The following is a 23,390-nucleotide window of genomic DNA, read 5'->3' on the forward strand; positions in this document are numbered from 1 at the left end:
AGTGAGACTCTTCTGTGTGACTGTAAAATGCATATAGAAGTGCAGGTGAAGCTTGTTAAGATAAACTGATTGAGGTGAACTAAGACTCCGAATCACTGGCTCCATCAGGATAGAATGACAAAGGATTTGTGAAGAGATCATTAACTCTGAACCTATGGCTTAAGTTTCATATTGTCTTCTGAAAGGCAGCTTTAAATCTCTATTTGGGACACCTGCTTACAATATATCAGCAGCACATCACTAAGTGACTTCACTGAACTGAGGTTACCTCATTCTCATAATCTCTGAGACAAATTGAACCACTGCATTTTTTAACTGTATTTTAGTAGAGAAACCAGATCCTTCCCCAAGAAGATCTGGAGCCCAGAGAATTCACACAGAAGCTGTTCTTTCCAGCCCGACACTGGTTCAATGAACTTTCAGCCACAGGGTTTTTAACAGTGCCTCTCTGGGGTCTGAACTTGGGTTTGAAAACAGGGAATGTCTGGTCATTATAGTGGAGGTGAGAATATGCAAAGAATGGAACAATGAAAAGGTTTACGAAAGTGAGGGGAAGAAGAGAGAAAAAAACAAGACAGACAGGGAATGTCCAAAATACCACACCATATTCAGTAAAAGCTTAAAGGTTGGTTGCTGGTTGTTGTGGCTTTTTACTTTCCACACACTGACTGCAATTTTATTTTCTTATTCACTGTTTTTTGTTGTTGTTGTTGTTGTTTTCAGTTAAAGGGTTTGAGGACTGAGCTCAATAAAAACAAACCTAGGCTTATGGTCATTACTGTTTATTTCTCCCATTCTTAGACAAGCCATCCCTTAACTAGTAGAGTCAGTGCACCATCTTGCCTATAAGAGAATAAAACTCAATCCAAAACGAGGGATCCTAGACTGCACATTAGTAGGGATAGAGGAATAGCACTGACAGACTAAAGGGTGACACTCCAGAGAGTCATATGATGGAAAGATGTGAATGTATCTCAGTGTTTACTTTCATGGTGCGATAAACCAGGTCTAATGATGAAGCTGTGGACCACACAACAGGTACTGCAAGTGGCAAAAACTATTTCACCATTAATCTTCATAATGTGCCTACTTGGAGCTAAAGGATGCATGCATGCCTCAGCTGGGGCCCGTCTGGAGAAGACGTATCTGCGAATGACTGATGGTTCACGGTAAATTAACAGTATGTAAGCATACAGTCAAATGTGCAAACATCTTACAAATATGTTGCACAAATAGCAAACAGGTGGACTTTTCCATATGCACAGGAAAGTGGCCTGAAAAATGAAAAGCCTGTGATGAAACATTGAAACGTCTCCAGAAGACAAGAGGTGCCCAGAGGAAGAGTTGGCCTGTCTTGTGGAGTAACTCAGTAAAATCCTATGTGGCCAATAATTACACTTCAATTGTTCCACCACTGGAAATTCTATGACCTCTGTGTGTTTGAAAGGAAATAAAGAGAAATAACGAGAGAAAATGCAAATAGAAAAAAAAAATGACAAAAAAACTGGAAAGAATGGTAAGATATAGACTGCTTGAAATGGCACGTCTCCAGACTGATCAGTAAGGTTTGTCAGTATTCATTACAGTTCAGTAGTGTGAGATATTTAGAAATAGTAGAGAAGTAAATATTCCCAAAAGCTCAGATAGTCAAAGTATATTTAGTGAAAAACCTTAGAATGAACATCTCTAAAGCCGTCACTTCTTCCTGGCATGTACTATTCCAGAATTTGTGGATGGACTAAGACAATATGCAAAATAAATCCAAAAACAATAGCAGAGGAAAAAAGAAACATAATAAAAACAACACTGCTAAGTAAAGGATATGAAGTGTGTATTTGTGACTTAAGAGAATGATTGAATATTACTATGTATAAAGGTGAATGTAAGTATGTAGTATATATAGCATACATATAGTGCCTAGAGAAGGGATGAGAAACTATATGGAAGGAAAAGAACAGGAAAACTCAGATTCCAGGTAATGTGACAAAATCTTCCCTAAATGAAGAGAGAGCTCAACACAGAGGGGAAAAAAGGAGATTCAGAAAGAAAAAGGAGCATCGCTGGTCCAAGAGGCAAACACATAATCCAAACAGAAAAGCAGAGTTTATGAAACTCACCAGGGTGGGATCTAGCTCCTCATTGAGTACAGCCTCATTCTTAATTAAGGCCACTCTCTGAGCAAATCGACATGTGGAGATGGACTCCTGAGAGAGAAAGAAAGGGAGAGAGAGAGAGAGAGAGAGAAAGAAAGAACATAAAGATCATTTCAAACCAAATCTTGTCAAAAACAACCTGGACAACACACTCTCTACGGTCAATCTTACATCAATGTTCCTTTTGTCCACTGACACCAGGGCAATCATAGTCGTCATGCAGTTGCCCCCCAGGCTGTCTCTTAGGACAGAAGTCAACATGGAGTTACGGTACGGGATATGCGACCGATTCTTCTCAGACAGAGAGATGATGACCTGAAAAGCAGTGTGAAATCAAAAATCAGTTTTACTCAATACAGTTCATCAAAATTCAACATATGCTTCCACTCTGATTATCATAACACCTTCTTGGCATTATGGCAGTCAAGGGTCAGCATGAAAGATCGGCATTTTCCAGGTCAAACTAGTCTGATTGGACAAAATGCTATAAAAAGGCTAATAGTTGTGTAATGCGTCACCTTTGCTGCTGGAGATTTCAGTTGGAAGCACCAGTGCAGTTGTCTGATGTAAGTGTGGGTTTATATTATTATACATCTATATCTTTCATAAGCTAGAGACACACCACCCTCGAAACTCATCTAAATTAGTAATCATGATAATAACATCTGTCGTATCTGTGTGATTCCTCTACCTGTTCCAGATAGTGCAGGGACCGGTTGATGTATTTGACCTCAGTAAGGATGTGGCCATCCACACCTGTCTTGCTTACTCTCTCTGAGCCGGCCAAGTCTACCAGGTGTAGCTTGGAGCGGCGAACGGTGGCGGAGCCCGGCTCCTTTGCACACAGGTGAATGGTAAAGATGCAGTGAGAACGAGTGGATGCCTGATTCATTGGGGTCTGAGAGGAAAAATGGAAAGATCCTTAATATGTTAGGAATGGAACATAAGGCTTTTCTTAACATCAACAGGCATGTAGATGTGGATCTGTTGTAGCTGTTGATGTGGGGCGCATACCAAAATGAACATGACGGTTTATGAATGACAAAGGCTTTGGTTACATTTCAAAAGTAGCCATATTTACAATCATTATCCGCAACATCGTGATGATAATTATGCTGATGATTATGCCACAACACCTTATCCAAGAAGATTTATCATAAGATAAATCTTCTTGGATATGGTGTCACACAGAGACTAACAATAAAAAGGTGTTATGCTAATCACAATACTATACTACCAATACTATGAATACTCTGTGACTATTGTCACAGAGGGACCACAGCTCATATTTTTAATTGTCCTCCTCTGTCATCCCATATGAACAAATCAGTATGCCCAAGTCAAACACATTAACACACCTTATGCCTGTCTGGTATTGGATACTGAAGTGAGTGTATGTGAAGTAACAGAGACCTCTCCACACTTCCCATAACTAAAAGTAGTTTTCTTTTGCTTGTTTTTGTTTTTGCCTCCCTTGCATGAGAATCACAGTCCAACATGTGTGACTGATAAACAGTAAACATATGGTGACTCAGGCGAGCCGAGGTTTATTTTCCAATGCTAAAAATAGAACAGTCCAGGATGGGAAGACAGAAGCCAGGTCTGACTCACCAGGACTCTCTCATTAATAAGGAAAAGATGAAAAACAATATGTTAGCAATCTGACAGGATATCAAAACAAAGGGAAACACTACAATCAAGGCAGAAAAAATAAAAACGTGTACTGTTCCAAAATGTGCCTGATTTGACCCAGACCTACAATAAAGCAGTATTTATCATGTTGTAAAAGTCAGACAAACAGATATACTACAATCATGAAACACAGTTCTCAATAATAAAAAAAGATCAATCCATTAACTGAGCTCCAGTACAAATGTTGATAGAGACCATGTATCTGATTGGCAGTGTCTGAGTTGATGGTTTACTAAAAAGCTGGCCCGTGACAGAAATATCAACTTTCTTTCTGTGAAGGCCTTATCTCTCTGTGGTCCCTCTCTAGAAGAACCAGCCGATGGAGATTTCAAATTACCGTACTTGTTTACAAGCAGAAAAACTGACCCTCACAAGCCCCTCTGACCACCCACTTCGTACATTGGTTGAGTCAGCGTAACCCCGAAACACCTCAGCAGTCAGGGGACTGTGACTCAACAATAGCACTGCTGTGTGGGCAGGTTACAGGGACCACAGCTGTGTAACTCTAGAGAGAGCTGAAGGGACAACAAGGGGAGTTTAACGCGGACAAGTGGCAAGAGGTGGAAGAAACTACTGAGAGACCTGATCAAAGTATGCAGTTGCGTGAGGTGAAAGGGGTCATTTCCTTACTTGCATAGTGGAGGTGGCTGACTCAATAAACCACTAAGCTTGAATGTCCAGGTTGGAACCACATTTTATTATGTAACATCTCTAGTTTCAAGGATTGGAGAAACAGAAAGGCCCAAAGGAGTTGGAGTTGGCAACAAATGTTACGACTATTATTCAAAAACTTGGAGTGAGGAAAAAGGTTAGAGTGAGTGAGACTTTGAATGGAGACCCTTTTCCTCTGCTGTGATAACATCAGCACACAGATCGTCAAAGTCAGGTGCTGATCTGGTTACTGCTGCTGATCAACCTGGCTCCAATAATTCATTTTACATAAAGACTAAAAAAAAAAGAACAAGTTTCCTTGGAATTTACATGACAACAATCTGTGTGACTTACAATAACCTTTTAAAGACCTGTTTGTCCTTTCTTTCCTCAAACACACTTGAGATCATAAGGAAACTTTGTAATTCTTGACACAGTACCAAGTTCTTCATGTTTTCACATGACATCAACTTTCAGGGTAATGACTTTTCAGATGGACTACTTGGTGTTGATGAACACCGTTTAGACTGTGATGGATAAACATTTGTCAGACAGGTTTCACCACTTTGTGATTTTTTTCCTGTTTTATCCCCTTTACACTCTAATTTACTGGTACACTCCCTTGTATTTTTTATATTCACTGTTGCTTGCACAATTCCCATGCTGGCCAGGGAGGGCGTAGACCATTTTTTCTCCCGACAGTCTGTAGTGGACTTTTCAGGGAAACCGTAACGTATGTGGATTCTCATGCTATTCTCCTCAGATCCACCCAGTGCCCGAAGCGACCATTGGGAGTTTCTGCTGTAGCAACTAGGAATCAATCTCCCATTGGTTTCCCACGCCTAGCCAAGTTGGTGTTGCTATCGGGAACTGAACCCTGGTCTCTGCAGTGGTGTACTAGTCTTTTCTGCCAGCCAAACACTTTCTGATTTATTAATGCCTGCAAAAAAATCAAGCCATTTGTGTGAAAGAGTTTTCGTTAGGCCCAGCGAGTAAGGAGGAAAAGCCACATCAAATCTGTAACAACTCCTGTCATCATCGCTATGATTCTCACCTCAGCAGTCACACGATTGGTGTCTCCCTGGAAAAGCAAATCAAGAGCCTGCTCCTCATTGGCTGATGGTTCTAATGATAGATTCTTAAGGTGAATGTGCTGGTCAGTGTCTTCCATGATCAAAACCCTCCTGTTTCAAAAATTGAAAATTAAAACTTCAGTTAAGCATAATGAACTGGTATGTATCATTTATAACATATTAAAACTATTTAAATAATGATTATCTGGGAATTGACAATATATTGTGTGTGCTAGTGATGTTGGACATCGTGAAGAGAGAAATGGTTAAAACATTGTGTTTGAATACAATTGCAAAGATCCAGGAAATGTTCACGACATTGTAAGATACAGGCCTAAGTCTCAGACACTTCAATACACACCATTGTGAGATTTGCTGGGGGGATGGGGGGGATCTCCCCCCTCTGGTCTATATATCCCTGCCTCTGCTGAATTATTTTTATCCCTGGTGGGGACAAAATGTATCCCACCTTCATAGTGATTAATACAACAGAATAATAGGGCCACATTGAGGGAAAAAAAATCTGAGATTTCGAGAATAAAGTCAAAATTTTACGAGAATAAAGTCTTAATTGAGAAAAAAGTCATAATATTACAAGAATAAAGTAATAATTTATGAGAATAAAGTCATAATAATATGAGAATAAAGTCATAATTTTACAAGAAAAATCATAATATTACAAGAGTACAGTCGTAAATTTACGAGAAAAAGGTCATAATGTTACAAGAATAAACGGCTTTATGTTATTTTAGAGAGGAAATATCAGAGGAACAGCCTGCCATGAAAATGAGGAACGTGGAGCATTCTGTTAAGTTATACTGTAGTATAGGTTTCACAAATAAGGAAATACTTCATGTTTTGGCACATCAGCACCACATTATCATAAGTATCAGAAGTAGGCTGAGGCTGCCACTGACTGCCCTCTCACCCATTTTGTTGGTTGCTGGTAATATATTTTCCTAAAAATTATGGGGTTTTTTTCCTTTTGTAATATTCCGACTTTATTCTCGTCATATTATGACTTTATTCTCATTAAATTATGACTTTAAGCTCATAATTTTATGACCTAATTTTTCTCAATTATGACTTTATTCTTGTAATATTACCACTTTATTCTCGAAATCTCGAAAAGTTATTTTTTCCCCCCTCAATGTGGCCCTGATACTCTGTTGTAGATTAATGCTACTTCACCAACAGATCATATAAAATACCTAAAATAAAAATATTTTTAAAATATATCTAAGTAAAGCGCTGCAACGTGAGAATAGTGAATAGTGCAAACGACAGTAGGGTCAGAAATGGACGATTACTGTCAGCGCTTGCGTACTTGTGACAGTAGACACCGTGGCTACGTGATCATCCTGGTTCCATTAGCCTTGATCCATGCATGGCTTTTCAGAATGTCACTGAGCACAAGTAGTCTATTTCAATGTGAAAACTACAGCTAGTGAATGAAAGTGAAAATATCACACTAGGCTACCTGATGAATTAATTTTTTTTTTTTTTTTTTTTAAAGGCTCAAAATACTCCTACAAATGCAGTGGTTAAGTTCAAGTTCCGAAATTGTTTTATTAAAGTTCATTATTCTATAAATATTGCTTTAACAGCTGCAAAAAATAGCCTAACAGGCTTCATAGTCTACTGTATATAGGGCCACTGTGGTTTGTGATTTATTTTCATGAATAAAAACGTTTCAAAAACATCCCCCCTCTAATTTTTTTCATAAACTGCACCAAACACTATACATGCTGATAACCACAATGCTGATAAAGGTTGAGTGGTGTCTTTACACTATCAGGTTTCACCACCTCATTAACAACGGGATGGGTGACAGAGAACTGCTCTTCTGAATGAAACTCATTGCTATATAATTAGATTGGGATCCAATAGAACTATCTGGGTGAATAGCAAGGCCTTGATACTAACTGCTTAATACTGACATAAGAATATGTATAGAGTGACTTTTGTAATGCACCAACACTCAGTCTGATTGCTTAATCCAGATGTGCGTTTTATGAACAGGAGCAAATTTCTCATACATCAGTTACTGTGAATGAATCCATATTCAAGCTGAAGCTGCACTTTCCTCATTCCTTATAACATTCATTTCAGTTGTGAAAGCAAGTCATACAAAATCCAGTAGCACTTCCCCATATTATTATACACATGCTATATTCACTCAGGGCTCATAATATGTGAGTGGCTGAGTTTTTTTGGAATCAAAAGTCTGCACTTAAGGCAAAAACATTTTCAAAAGTTTTGATATCATTTTTTTACGATCATCTCAAGCGAAGCTGGCCAAACCGTGGCCTGCGGGCCAAAGCCAGCTCACAATCAGGTTTATTATGACCCCCCAGACTGTTGCAACTGACATCTTATCACAGTGAGGCACTAAACCAGTTAAGCCTTCCAACAATAAGGATTTTTCCTGCACTATTTTATTGCTCCACAAGGGGGCTTAACATTTTAGTCCTTGCTATGACTGATGAACTGATTTTGATCCTTTACAGTAAGTAATGACCTTTTCTCAAATTGTAAAATGAAGCAGGGCAGTGGAAGACAGTGGAGCATTGGTTTTTTTGAGAGAGAGAGAGAGACATGTTACATTTTTGCGTAAGCGGTCAGGAGATGCATGGAGGTACAAGCCTAATTATCTTAAAGCTAACTTGTCAGTGTTACAAGCATTAAGCTCACATGCTAAGGAGAATGCTGCCAGAGCTAGCTACGACATAGCTGTGTTGATAGTGAAAAGTGAAAAAAAACTGTGAAAAAAAAAGTGGCCCCTGAGAATATTTTGGTTTCAATTTCTATCAAATTTTCTCCCATTATGTCAGTTACCCATATTATTACAAGTATCCCATCGTGACAGGACTCATACCTGTCACAACATCGATATAACATTTTTTCTTTACTTCTTAGTTATTAAATTTTGATTCTTCACTCACTACTCAGATTACGTTTTGACTTGCAAGGCAGTCAACTTGGTGGCGCACAGACCAGCAGCTTCTCCAGCTCCCGGTTACGGTGTACAGTTTAGCGATAGGGACTTTTCTTTTTCTTTTAACGTGAGTAAGCGTGCAGATAGTGCAACTAGGACAATAAGGTATGGTCCAAATAGGGTTGCGACCCATCTCTTATAATATGGGGTCATTCTGTATTGGAAAATAAAATGCTGTGTCCCGTATTGAACACTTCCTTATTATTTCAATGATGTCTCAAGTCCCCCGCTGAAACATAAGAGACTGTTAAGATAATGGTCAGGCCCTTAGCTGTCGACGAATACAAGGCAAACTGTACAGTTTGCCATCAAGCTTTCCACCCATGGAGGGGTGTCTGACGTTAAACAGCACGCTGCAGCTGCTACCCATGTGCGAGCAGAGCAGACCACAACGACTGGAATCGCTCGATTCCTTATACCTCAGTCTTTCCCCAAGGCGGACATGGTGTATTGTCTAATTATTTGTATATTGACAAATGTAGCCTATAGCCTGCGTTAGCCTATATTACACAGTAACCAATACAAATAGCTATGCAATAATCAGTGCAAATATCATCCTGATATTCCATCCATTCTCTTAGATTTTGGGCTGAAGGTTAAGATAGTTATTTATTTTATGATTCATAAATATGACACATTATATAAATATGACAATGTAGCCTACAATTTAAAACATCTAAATATAACCCTATCAGCCAATCCTGTATAAGCCATAAACATGATACACTTGTTTTTCTTTTTCTAACTTAGGGGAAAAAACGGATCACAGTATCCTTTTGCATTTAACAGCCTAATCCACACACATTTTCAATCCAGTTAATGGCACCTCCTCTACAGGTGACAGCTGCAGAGCTGACACAGGTATAACACATCAGGGCGGGGGACGTCCCTTATTTCTCCACATAAAAGGTGGCAACCCTAGGTCCAACTGAACTGCTAGACACTTCCATCTAAACTTAGAACTGTACTCAGTGCGCTGCAGCTCCTGAGAACACAAGGCCCTGCAGCAGTGGACTGGTGTAGCAGACTACAGCGGCTCGGAGGCAAGAGGAAGCGGTGTGCACGGAAACCGAAGAGGGGCAAGCGGGCCGGTTTGTTAGCCAAGCTAAAGGTGAATGTGAACTGGCCAGCTATTCCATTGCTCTTTCTGGCCAACGTTCGCTCACTGGATAACAAAATGGATCTGATCCGAGTGAGACTGAGTTATTATTTTCAGCTCGACTTTTCAACTCGACAAGTTGCTACTCTTCTGAGCAGACCAGAATCATTTGTCTGGGAAAACCCCAAGGAGGTGGACTCTGCATATACATTAACAAACGTTGGTGCGCAAACTGTACCCTGGTTAGCAGCCATTGCTCTGAGGCAGTGGAACATTTAACAATAAAATGCCGGCCGCCTTATTCGCTACGGGGGGTCACAGCGATGTTTATCGTCGTTGTTTCATCCTCCCGAGTGCGAACACCGATGATGTTCTCAGGGAGCTTCATGATAACATTTGCTCACTTCAAAATAATCACCCGGAGACACTCTACATGATTGCAGGTGACCTCAACCATGCCAACCTGACAGATTTTTTGCCAAAGTTTCACCAGCACATCACCACTGCCACCCGAGGAACAAATACGCTTGACCGCATGCACACAAACAGACAGGGGACATACAGAGCCACCCCCTCCCCCACCTTGGACTCTCCAACTATATCTCCATTATGTTGGTCCCTGCCTACCACCCTTTGCTGAAGTCCAGCAAACCAGCATCAAAGACCATCACTGTGTGGCTCAGTGACATTGCCTCCATGCTCCGGGACTGTTTTGATTGTACGGACTGGCAGATCTTCAGAGAGGCAGCAACAAGCGCTGGAGAGGTGGACCTGGAGAAGTATGCGTCAACCGTCATTGGCTACATCAGTAAGTGTGTGGATGATGTTACCACCACCGGAACAATCACCATCCACCCCAATCAGAAACCCTGGCTGAATGCAGAGGTCTGCTCTCTGCTGAAAGCCTGGGACTCTGCATTCAGGTCTGGTGATGCATCTGCACTGAGAGCAGCATGGAGAAACCTCACCGTGGGTGTAAAGAGGGCCAAAACAACCTATGCTCTCAAAACCCAGGGTCATTTCTCCACCAACAACCCCCAGAGCATGTGGAAGGGCATCAAGAGCATCATGGAATACACCAGAAGAGACGCAGAACGCCCCACGGACCCTTTATGCTCATTTTGAAGATCCCAACACCTCTCCTGGCTCCAGGCTCACCCCCCAGCAGGTGAGCTGCCCCTCAGTGTAACTGCAGTAGATGTGAGGAGGTCTCTGCAGAAAGTCAACCCCTACAAGGCTGTAGGCCCGGATAACATCCCAGGCCAGGTCCTGACGGTACTGATGGACATCTGTAATACCTCACTTTCCCAGATGATTGTCCCAACATGCCTTAAGTCTGCTACTATTATCCCCGTCCCAAAGAGCTCAACAGTATCATGCCTGAATGATTACCGTCCGGTAGCACTCCCCACAATAATCATGAAGTGCTTCAAATGGCTGGGCATGGCACACATGAGGAAGACTATCGACCTCACAGTAGACCCCCACCAGTACACATATAGACAGAACCGCTCCACCGCAGATGTCATCTCATCTGTGGTTCACCTTACCCTCACTCACTTGGAGAGCAAGGACCTATGTCAGACTGCTCTTCTTGGACTTTAGTTCCGTCATCCCACAAACCCTGATGAACAAACTGTCACTCACTGTGGACTGAGCTCATCTTTATGCAACTGAGTACTTGACTTTTTAACAAATAGGCCCCAGTCTGTCAGAATCCATAACATCTCATCCTCCCCCATCATCCTCAACACTGGTTCCCCCCAGGGATGCGTACTTAGCCCCCCACTGTACACACTGCTGACCTTTGACTGCTCAGCCAAGAAACCGATTAATCATAATGTGAAGTTTGCAGATGACAAAGCAGTGGTGGGACTCATAATTTACAATGAGTCCAAGTACAGGCAGGAAGTGGAAAGACTGGAGGCCTGGTGCAAAGTTAACAACCTCTCCATTAATGTGAAGAAAACAAAGGAGACTTTAGGAAGACTGGCACCACTCCCCCTCCCCTCCACATCAGCAGAGCAGCCGTTGAGGTGGTCTCCGGCTTCAAATACCTGGGAGTACACATCTACGATAACCTCACCTGGAGCATCAACACAACCAGCACAGTGAAGAGGGCCCACCAATGACTCTACTGCTTGAGGAGGCTGAAGCGCTCTGGCCTTGGCACCCCAGCCCTCACTTTCTTCTACAATTGTGTGGTGGAGAGCATCCTCACTTCCTGCATCACCGTGTGGTACGGTAACTGCTCTCCTGCAGACAGACAGGCGCTGCAGTGGGTGGTAAAGACTGCACAGAGGATCATTGCAGGCAGTCTACCCACCATCAGTGACATTTACATCAGCAGGTGCAGGAAAAAGACCTCATGTATCATGAGGTACTCTACCCACCCTGCTAATGGACTGTTTGCCCCCCTCCCTTCAGGCAGAAAGTTACGCAGCATCAAGGCCAGAACTACCAGGCTGAGGTACAGCTTCTTCCCAGATGCTGTGAGACTGATAGACTCTGCACCTCACTGATCATTGCTAACATTATTATTATTATTATTATTATTATTATTATTATTGCTACTACTACATTGCACTTATAGACTGAAAAGACTGCAACCTGTAATGTACATTGTTGCTCTCACTGTACAACTGCTGCTCTCATTGAACAATTTTGCTGCCATTACCACCATTGTTCCATATCAGGGCATGCTGCACTTTGGGCCCACTTGGCCACCTTGGTTATATTTTATATTTTATAGTCTGTTCCTACCTCACTCTGCTCACTTTATACTTTATACTCACTTTATACATATATTTATTTATTACCTGTTTTTATATTAAATTATTTACCTACTTTTATTCTCTATTTTTATTTTTAATGGTGTTTTATTGTGTGCTTTCTTCATTTATTACTTGAGCCGGGACCTGAGCACCTCATTTCGTTCCCTTTCATGTACAACATGTTCTGGAATGACAATAAAAACATCCTTATCCTCATCCTTATCCAAAATTTTTGGGCAGCCCTGTGGGGTATTCCAGAAAGCGGGTTTAGTGAAAATTCTGAGTTAGCCTAGTTAACTCAGAACAAGCAGTGTACCTCCTAATAGAAGAGCCCTATGGCTTTGTTTTGCTTGGGGGACGAAGCCATAGGGCTCTTCTGTTAGGAAGTTTACTACTTACTCTAAGTTAACTAACTCAGAGTTTTCACTAAACTCGGTTTCTGGAACACTCCCCTGATCTAGGAGCAATAAGTAAAAATGTTGTGGTACCTGTCTTTCCGCCTCCCTCTGTTCTGACCTATCAGCACTTGGCTTCACTGGCTTCCTAACCACTAGCTCTTTCTGTTTCTCATCTGATTATCACTTACACATGTTCCTTGTTCATGTTCTCATTAAGTCACTTGTACACGTACTCCTTGCTTTTCCTCAGTTCACTGAGAAGTCTCTCAATTCCATGGACTGTACTGAGTCTTGTTATTCCAATCTTTCTGTTGTTTATTCTGTATACTGACTCTGTTTAATTTCCTGTTTACAGTCCCATTCCTACCTGTATATAACTGTTCACTGTGTTCTGAACCTTGGCCTGTTTACCGTTTTGATCTTGGATTTTGACTTAATAAACAATTGTTCAGCACATGCATCCAGACTTTCTGAGTTTACATGACAACAGCTAAGACTTTTTCATCATTTTGACTGCCTTCATGGTGTTCTAGTAATAAAAAAGGGGGTGGCTTCCATTAAACAGTGAAATAGATGCGTCTAACAGTTTGTCTGTAATAATCTCATTACAGCAAAAATAAACCAATTTTTGGACTACATTCCCAAAGGAGCAATTCATAACTAATTGATGAAAAGATAAGTATATAATCCATAACCCAATCCTTACGCTGTCCATACTTTGATTAAAGTACATCATTACGAAACATATTACAGTCAAGAAGAGTAGATTAAAATCTACAGAAAAGAAAGTTATCAAAGTGTATATCCAAAATAACTGTATTTATATTAAGTTTTCCTCCACTTCGTCTACTATTCCAAACTCTTCAAATCCCAACATATCTCAATGAGTCTTTATGAAGTACTGCTTTTATTAAAAAAAAACAACAACAACAACAACAACCTGACAGCAGATGTGGAGTTACATTCCTTGATATCACTATCATGTTCAATGATTCCAGTTTTAAGCTTTGCTGGTCTGAATAGCATATAATTTCTTGCTTTTCAAAAAACAGCAGATGAATTACCATTCATATTAAGTGCCTCAGGACACAAGAACGGTTTACAAAGGCATTCACCTTAACCAATTGTTGACCGAAAAGATGAGGATGAAACTTAGTGCTGGGCTTCCACACTGTCTAACTGCCACCAAAAGATTGTTTTAGTTTTAGGACAGCATGAGTGAAACATAGAGCCAAAATTCTAGATAGCCGACGTAAAAAAAAAGCAGTTTGATTTATAAGCACTATTAGAAAAAAAAACCCCTAAAAACAAACAAACAAAAAACAAACAAACAATGAAATAGCACTGAAAACTGGATGTAGTGTATTTATTGCTTAATGCCCTTGTCTCCAACCAGCATACAGTAAACATACAAGTAAAGTGAATTGATGGAAGGCAAAAACAAAGCCTCCACACAATTCAAATTAGAAGACTCGGGCGCAGGCTATTAGTCTGAAGGAGTTGGAAATCTGAACCAGAGGACAGAGTCCCATGGCTGCACTTTGATTTTGGTTATGGGACAACAGTAACATGTAAACTTTCCAGAAACAGCTGTTTGGGTTAAAAGAGGGCGTATACATGAGAGAATGAGATAAGTAGAGAGAAAAAGAGAAGAGTTTTCCCTTGAAAGTCAAGCACAAAAGTGAACATTGTCTATTTTCAGCATTCTGTAATTTGTACGTCTTTGGGCTCTGAGGTAGATGTCCAGAGAGAGAAGAGAGAAGACAAGGGAGAATGAATGTTAAGAGGACAGTAAATAACGAAAACACAGAGAACAGATGGATCAACAGATCAGTGATCCACATTAAATCCTTCAGTCACACAAGAAAAGGACAAGAGAACACAGGGAAAGGAGAGATTGAAAACCACTGTGGGAGGGAGCCTAGGTGGGTAAAAAGTAAGAAAGAAACAGAAGAGAAAGAAATAGAGCTCAGAATAAATTCCAGCCCACAGGCATAAATAAATGAAAATTCCTTTGTCCATGACTACGTCAGATATCGTCTTATCCATCCGAATCAGTCCAGTGTATACAGCCTTGCCTGAAGGCATGCAGGCACGCTAAAGTCAAACCTGCATGTTTCTGAGTCGTAATGTATAATCAGTCTCATTTATTTTAACTACATTTTACTGTGAACACTCATAGGGCCTTTGATTGGAAGATATTTTGTATTACACTGTAGAGAGTAGCGGTATGGAGAGGAGCCATAAAGAGTAGAAGTATAGAAGTAAGTAGCTCAGTACACAGGAACACTACAGACAGTAACTCTATAGTCGGTCAGTCTATAAAAAGTAACATTATAGAAAAAAAACCTCGCTAAACAGTAACTTTATAAAGAGTGTAAGCACTGAAAGTAAATTGACACTATAGTCAGTGGCCTATAAAGAGTGATTGCTTCGCTTCCATTTACTTAAACTAGTTTTACTGGGGAAAATGGTATGGCCCTCAAGTTATACCAGAAAGGGGTTTTGATTGTTTAAGCCTAACTTACACTTTGTGTGTCAGTAAAGACACAGAAGGAGAGAGAGGGAGACTACTAACGGTAAATCCTCCAATCTGGATGCCATATGCCGGGGATCCAATAGATCATATCCCATTTCATTGTAGATTTCCAGGTAAGATATGTGCATTGTATACACCATGCTGTTATCCTGCAAGTATACCAAACATCAACAGATGGCATTTCATTACAATCTTACCCTTTTTTTTTAATAAGAATCTGTTAGAGACATCTGTTCAGATACAGACTTACCTGCTTGAAGCACTGGAAGAGGTAGGAGAGAGTGCGCGGAATGATGCCCCGATCGCTGTAGCGTTCAGGTCCTCCTGTAATTGTGAATGTCTTTCCGCTTCCCGTCTGCCCGTAAGCAAAGATAGTGCCATTATAACCTGCCAACACACTATTGACAAATGGAAAATATAAGGATCTGCTCTATACAACTACTGAAACCTCTCATGCACTCTTAATTGATTTCCTCACCAAACAGTGTCAACTGACAGTGTGGGAAAACATATCATTAAATATCAATCACTTCCATTACACTTCATCAGTCGTTTTTTGAGTTCATTAAAACTATGCATGCATTTCTCAGAAAGCTGTCACCAGAGGTCAGAATATCCTACACCCACCCAAACCCTGATATGAGCAGAAAATATGATAAGAATGTGTGATAACAGTGATGAAAAAGATACTCTTCAATTCACTTTCATGATCATGTCCCTAATACCAACTTAAAAGATTTGTTTTCTTTCTTTGAGGATTCTTTCTTATTCGAGAGACATATACATGAATGAGAAGGAAGGGAAAGATGACCTGAGAAACTGCTGACACCATATACAAATCTCAAGAGCTGACTCAATAAAATCTGACATTACAAATCCCAAAGTGGACCTCTAACCATCCCTCGGAACCCACTGCAATGGCAACAAACATATGACTGTGTGAAGCAGAGCATATCTGGAGCCCTAAACAAATGGAGTTTGTGGAAAAGCTACCACGTATGCAGCACAACATTGTGGAAACATGATCTGCGCTTAACTTGACTGCATACCCATAAGGACTGCAGAAATATTTGGGTTGTACCATGCCAAATGTGGTATCAGCCTAAGGAGAGACTTCAGCTTTAAGTAGTAGAGAAAATGGAGCATATACTACAGTGGAGCTGAAGGATCTACACTTTGAGGGGAATAATGACTCTGCTTTGGAATCTCGGACCCTCTGTTTTATCCAGGCCACTAGGCCACTCTTCTCCTCTCTCTTAAAACTAAAGACATGAAACCAACCACACCAGACAACTGCCTGCCACTCTTTAGACAGTGGCGCTGGTCTCCTCTCTCAGTAAAGGAGAGAAAAGCATAACCACAAGACTCATTAAACAGACATTTCATCTTTCATATCTGTGTAACACTAACTTTAAGTATTGTTTGATTATTGTATTTGGGTTTTAAAGTAAGCTCTTTCTTTTCTAGCCTATGTGACGTGCCAAAACATTTAGAATTGTGTTTCTTTCCTGTTTTCAGTCATATAAAACTCTGTGTTTAATGGAGTTGAAAGAATGTTAAAGCTTTTCTGAAAAAGCACAGGATTTTAATAAAACGCTTAGACCGTACCCCAAAATATGGGTAATCCTAATAAATCAGACCAATCTCAGAAAAATCTCTCAAACTGCAAGAAATACTGCATTCACAACTTCAGTGCAACACCTTGAAGCCATGGCAGCTCATTTCTGTGTGTGTGTGTGTGTGTGTGTGTGTGTGTGTGTATGTGTGTGTGTGTGTGTGTGTTTTAATCTGGTGTATAGGAGCTGCCCAGCATTCTTCGTAAAAATAGCAGCAATGTTAACCATTTTTTCTGACACACCTCAGCACAGCTCAGTGATTATGATGGTCTGTGGTGGCTGGTTATATTGGGATATACAGGGGAGGTGAAGTCATTTCAATAGCATTTCCTCCAAATTAATAATAGGCCTATGCTGGGTCAACAAACCCTGATGTGAACAAACATGACATAAACAGATGAAAAACATTAAGGGATGGGGTAAAAAGTTGCTCAAACAGAGAAGAAGGTTCGGTGATTCACACAGGGCTTGGGGGTGATTCACGTGGAATCTGCGTCCATTTAACATTCACAAAGGTATGACTGAGAACAAGTGAATTACCAAAGAATGGAAACAACCAACATCCAGGAATGTCCAAGCTGTGGAATATACAGGCACAACAAATGCAGAAAACCTCTATAAAGTTTTTTGGAAGATGTTCAGCATTAAGCAGAGACTGGCCAGTGTTGAGTCAGTGCTGCCCAACTCAAGATGAAAATGTGGATCAAATGAAGGGCAGTACCAACATGTAGGACTGTCTGTGACTCATCAGCTGTCTAAGCCAGGTGTACTGGCCAATTCATCCTACAGATATGTAGCAGTCAATGAGAGAGCAGAAAAAATGTCTATTGAAAAGCTGACCCCGACAAGATTTCTTTAAAAGTTAAGTCAGAAACTCCCAAAAGGTCAGTACCCTGACCATGTATTCATTGCAAACATAATGGAAAACCCAGATTACCCAGTTATGTGTCAATGTTGGAACTAGAAACAAAACAAGCCGTAGGGGGCACTGACAGAAGGGAGGAAAAAGAAAGACAGAGAATAGATGAAGGAAACAGGCTCTGATCAAATGAAATACAGTTAAATCATGCTTATGTTACAAAGCTCATGAGGCCATCTAAATTCATATCATATTATTTTTGCGTCCTGCAGCCTTATCTGTTTTGAAATGACAACAAAACTTGATAAGACTGATAAGCTTTGGTAATAATGAGCATGATGGTAGGAACTTTCTTTAACAGCATTGTGTTAAATGCAGATATGGGAATATGCAACTTAAATCCTACAATGGTAAACATTCGTCATACAAAACTCCTGGGATGGGTTATATTAGCAGGGTCAGTATATCCTCATTTAATGGCTTTGCTTGTTTGAATGCCCAGAAGACCAATGAGTCATAGGAACATTGCCAGTTTTACTCCGAATCTGAAGTTCCAGAGGAGGTCTTTCAAACATACACTCCTGAACCACCAGCTCCCTCTCTTTTCAATCTAATAGCAATTTATTCATTCTAGAAACCTGTACATTCAAAATGTAATCCGTGACATTGCCTGTAGCATGTAACAGACATGCTACATGTATACTCTTTGAATCCTAATGGGGGGGGGGGGGGGGGGGGGGGCGTTCGGCTTGAAAAAGTTGCTCATTTTCCTTTACTTAATTTAGTTTAGCATAGCTATAGTATTTTTTTTCAGTGTTCTATCTTTGTCAGGCCAATTTAAGGGTTTGTGTTTTAAAATACAATGATCTGTGATAAACATGTATTTACAGAGCTTGACTTTGTTGCTATTTGGTCAGGCTTTATTATGGTGTAGTCTAAGTGGTATGGAAATGCAGTGTGAAAGGGAGTGACCCTCAGACATTTTCAGCCATTGTGTTTGGCATTTTGGAGTGTGTTGTGTTGTGAGTCCAGAAATCCAGGGAGTTGGTTTTTTTTTCTTTTTCTTTGTTTGGTTTAGTTATTTCCATTGCTTTCTGGCTCCATGGAATCCACAAATAATATCATTCTACATGGTGAAAGACACAATCAACATAAATTACTGTGAAAAAGAAAGACACTCTGAAATACTTAACCAAAGCGTCCATAAGTAAGAAATATGTGCACTAACAATTACAAAAGATTAATGATTCTTTTGTAAATATATTAATTGTTTTAAGACTACTCCTGCATCTTAGGGGTCATTAATTCTGTGATACTCTTGATAACAGATAAATGAGTAGTGTCCTGTCAAAAGACATAAGTAACAAACTGTAGTTTTCTATAGACAGCAACAGTATAGACAGTAAGTCGAAAACACAGTAACATTACAGACAGTAACAATAGACAATGACCCTACAGACAATAACTGCATAGAAACTACTTCGAATTTTGATTTTTCTCCTTGCAGTCTGTGCATGTGTTATAACATTATTGATTTGTATGTCTTTATTTTTATTTTATTATTTTATCCAAGATTTTAGGCCTTTATTTTGTAAGTAATTATTTAATATGCAGCTGAACATCGGTAATTACAACACATTCCGTCAAATGTCTATCAGCATGGGACAGACCCTTACTCCACCCTTTAAATGGTCATTTCCTCAAACATTTACAAATCCATAAAGTCTATAAAAAAGAACTGTGGCCAGATTAGAGGGTGGGTCACCATGACACTCATGCCAATCTGTCCCCATGCAAGGTCATCGTGGTAATTAAAGGGCTTCCAAACCACACAGAGGGTGCGGCTCCTCTGCAAACTTCAAATGGAGATGAGTGAATAATGGTAATATTTTTTTAATTCAATCAAATAAACAACAGCAAGACATTTTAAAGGGCTTGTTTTAAACTACACTGTGTTTGTTTGTTTGTTTGTTATAATTGATAACAGAGTTCTGGAGCTGGTATTACCAATGGTCTTAGTGGAAAATAGGACTTGTTACATCTATGTAGACAGGATGGATGGAAACCAGGACATTTTGAAATAGTCGTTCTCTTCTCTGCTTCTCCCTGTATTTACTTGTATGTTTTTAGTTCATTTATTCATTTTTCTTACATCAGCATTCATTAAGCTGATCCTCTTACTTTAGTAGGGAGCTGCTGAACATTAGCATTAGCACTGAATGTTAGCAGGGAACCGAACACAAAATGCCACAAATTTAAAAAAGAAAGAGTACATGGATACTGTTTCCTAAAGCTAATGTGATTATGTTCAGTATATGAACAAAAATGATAAAACTGGCAAAATGAGAGGCAAATGTAAGTTAAGCACTTATGCAAGACTGTTGGAATACAGGAAAAATTACCATTAATTTCTGTGCTCATTTTTCAGACCAGATGAGCTATTCACACATTAATGACATTAAAACAGACAGTGAAGAATGAGACATCAGACTCACTTGTCAGCTACAGGCTTGGCAATAGCCTCAAATATCTCCTCCTGTTTGGCCTCCTGGTCAAAGACCTTCTGGAACCTAAGGAAGGAGGAAAGCATTTTATTTAAAGATGCACTCAATAACTGGATAGCAGACAACTCACACTGAAGATCTGACTTCTGTTACTTAAAAAATCAGCTCTTGGCCTCATAAAGAGGCCAATTGCTTTTTGACATTTGGATGCATCAGTCATAGCGTTTGTCTTTTTATCTGTATATTATACAGACACAATCTAAATGTCTAAATGTCATACCAGACACCATATTACTTTATGAGTGATTATGATGCACATATCAATGTCTAAAGCCCCTTTTTCCATTTATCTTATTTTCAAGTTTGGCTTTAGTTTTGTTTGGACAGCTCTTAAAACTGAATCTGAATCTTTTCTTTAGGATGAGGAAAGTTCAATATTACTTATGCTGAAACACCATTTTCTGTTGAACTCAGAATTAACAATGCTCCCAAAAACATGAGCAGCTTTTTGTTCCACATCTGAAGCAGCAACAGAGGCATAGTGTTATTCCAGAACATTCTGAATCTGTTTTCTCCAATCATTTCAATCTGCTCTCTCCTTATGTCATGAAATATTTGTCATAAAATGGCGAGTCACCTAACATGTAACCAATTTTCAGGACATCATTTGCATGATGCAGCAGCTGTTGACATGCACAGGAATTTACACTACGTAAGAGCATTAAAATGGAAAGGTGGTGGCCAGGTTACCAGTCATTTGAAAGACCAAATTGTGAGGTAGAGTATGTGACTTTTGTCAAAGCCCCACGGTTAACAATTGGTTCCCACCAGGAGCTCCCACAGGATTTTCTAGGCCACCCACACTGATAAGAGAGAGAGCTGGTTTCTACTGGTTCTCTTGTACCTCCACCAAAGGCAATGGGATTTAGCTACTGAGATCTGTTATCCAAATGAACATCGCAGCAAACTCCCTCTTTCAGTCTTCTTACAGGGGTTAGTAAAACAGTATCTCTGTTAAAAGTACAGTATGTGATATGATTTCCTAAGGCTTATAAGATTTCAGGACTCTCAACCTTTACAGTATTGTTGGTCTGCAACATTTTAAAGTTTCTCTAAGATGATAATATTTTCTAAGATGATGAATAGGTTAAATTTAGGCAAGTGTCTGACATGTGTTTTTCACAATTCGTCTATTAGGGTTGCTCGAGGCAATCAAGAAATTCATTGACAGCACCCCCCTCCCCCCCAGAAAGGAACAAAATAACCACAACAGTAATCAAAATAAATGAATGAATAATTTATTGAGCCTAGGATATTCCCTTGTGTCCATCTCTTTCAGTTCTATAAATGCTTCCAATTGATTCTGATCATTATGAAGAACTAATTATACTACATTGCCATAGTCTTTATGGTTGGCATGCTTCTCCCCGTGTCCAGCAATGCTAGTCTGAACTGTGAACTTGGCCTTCAACAATGAAGCTGAGTCCTGCCCAAAGGTTAAGTACTGCTGTCCTCACAAAAACAGTGAAACAGATGTTGCAACATTTCAGAGACAATTAAGAATATGAAAGCTTTGTGGATGTTATCTTGCCAAAAGGCCCATCTGCAAAGTATATGATCCAATAAAACGCAAATTTTCTTTACCTGAATTTGTACCGTTCCCTTTTATTGTTAATGAAGCCATGCGCTAAGTCCTTGGGAACCACAAACTCCAAGTGGTTACAACCCTGCTCTTTATCTTCCACAGCATACACCTGAAAAAGATTGTTGATGTGTTTAAAGCCGCCACATTTAAGAGACAAGAACATGCCGGAACTCTCTCACTGCTGTAATAATTTGTGTGTAAACAGCTAACTGACTGATTAAAAGAGAAACATATGAATGCAATTAATGCGAAATTAAACATCCTGTCATAATCCAGCTGTCTGGACTAGCGAAAGGGACATCTTAGTGAACTACTGCTGATCTAAAAGTCCACCAGGGTTATTGTGTGTGACAAGGGAGGAAATATTTTAGACATTTGTGAACTGAAGGAACCTACTTTGTAACATTTATACCTAGATATTTCTGAGAAAAAAAAATGTTCATAAAGAAAACTCTTTGTGATGCGTATCTTAACAGCATCCAAAACCTATGTTCTGCATTAGCCATTAAAAACAGTCTTGGGCTCTCTTAATAAATACAGCATGCTATCATCAAGTGACCACAAAAGGATAACTGAGGCAAACCTAATTCAGCCTATGTACTGTAGTTACAGATTAAGACAATTACAAAATATATTTCTCAGGGGTGTAAGTAATCTCAGAGTTTGAGATGTGCCTCTGTTTCTGTGCCTCTAAGGATCAGCCAATGCAAAAGCATCACTGACACACACTGTGAGATCTCATTATGATCCCATTAAACTTCATTTGGTTATGATTACCAGACATAATGTTGTTTAAGTATTTTTTGGAAAGAACTGCTCCACTCCTTTGAGTTTCCTTCATCTGAATTACGTGTGCTGTATTCTTCTGAAGAGGAGACCTTTGGATGTTAAACAACAGCTGTGGCCACGCATGCAACCTCGTGAACTCAAAACCAACTAAAAACAGCAAGCACATATTCAAGGGAGGTCAAACATAATGTGTAAATGCTGCTGCGAGCCGAAATGAAGACAGCCAGGCCTTAATACTGGCCTCTTGGCAGCACCATAGGAATATATCATTGGACTGTATGCACACTTTACACTGACAAAAGCATGGTTCCAAATTCCGAGAAATTGTCCGGTGCATTCAAGTAATCAGACCCCCCCCACCCCTCGCCCCCTTTTTTTTACACTTCTGCTGGTTTGATGACAGAGGATGTGTGAGACTGTGATCAATATGTATAGTAAGAATGAAGTGACATAAAAACCCAGTTCCAAAGATGTTTCTATGATAGAGTGGGAGGATGCTTTGTGCTAGTGTGAGCTGGGAACAGAGCATATTTAGTGATTTAACACTGGTACAGGAGAGCAGAGTCTTTCACTGTAAATCACTGTTCATACTAAAAATAA

The 23,390-nt window shown here is 39.9% G+C and overlaps 1 protein-coding gene across 1 annotated transcript in view; it reads right to left on the reverse strand.

Annotated features, from left to right (window-relative positions):
• Nucleotides 1-23,390, reverse strand: part of kif6 (kinesin family member 6) — a 72,083-nt gene that overhangs the window by 47,827 nt on the left and 866 nt on the right. The window contains exons 2-9 of the mRNA XM_030787370.1: nucleotides 22,001-22,110; nucleotides 20,348-20,422; nucleotides 15,628-15,775; nucleotides 15,417-15,526; nucleotides 5,551-5,680; nucleotides 2,845-3,051; nucleotides 2,325-2,468; nucleotides 2,118-2,204 (exon numbers count right to left, since the gene is read on the reverse strand). Coding sequence (XP_030643230.1) covers nucleotides 2,118-2,204; nucleotides 2,325-2,468; nucleotides 2,845-3,051; nucleotides 5,551-5,680; nucleotides 15,417-15,526; nucleotides 15,628-15,775; nucleotides 20,348-20,422; nucleotides 22,001-22,110 — 1,011 coding nt within the window. The remainder of the gene's footprint in view (nucleotides 1-2,117; nucleotides 2,205-2,324; nucleotides 2,469-2,844; nucleotides 3,052-5,550; nucleotides 5,681-15,416; nucleotides 15,527-15,627; nucleotides 15,776-20,347; nucleotides 20,423-22,000; nucleotides 22,111-23,390) is intronic.

The sequence above is a fragment of the Chanos chanos genome, chromosome 10 (assembly GCF_902362185.1).
Source record: "Chanos chanos chromosome 10, fChaCha1.1, whole genome shotgun sequence".
NCBI lineage: Eukaryota > Metazoa > Chordata > Actinopteri > Gonorynchiformes > Chanidae > Chanos > Chanos chanos.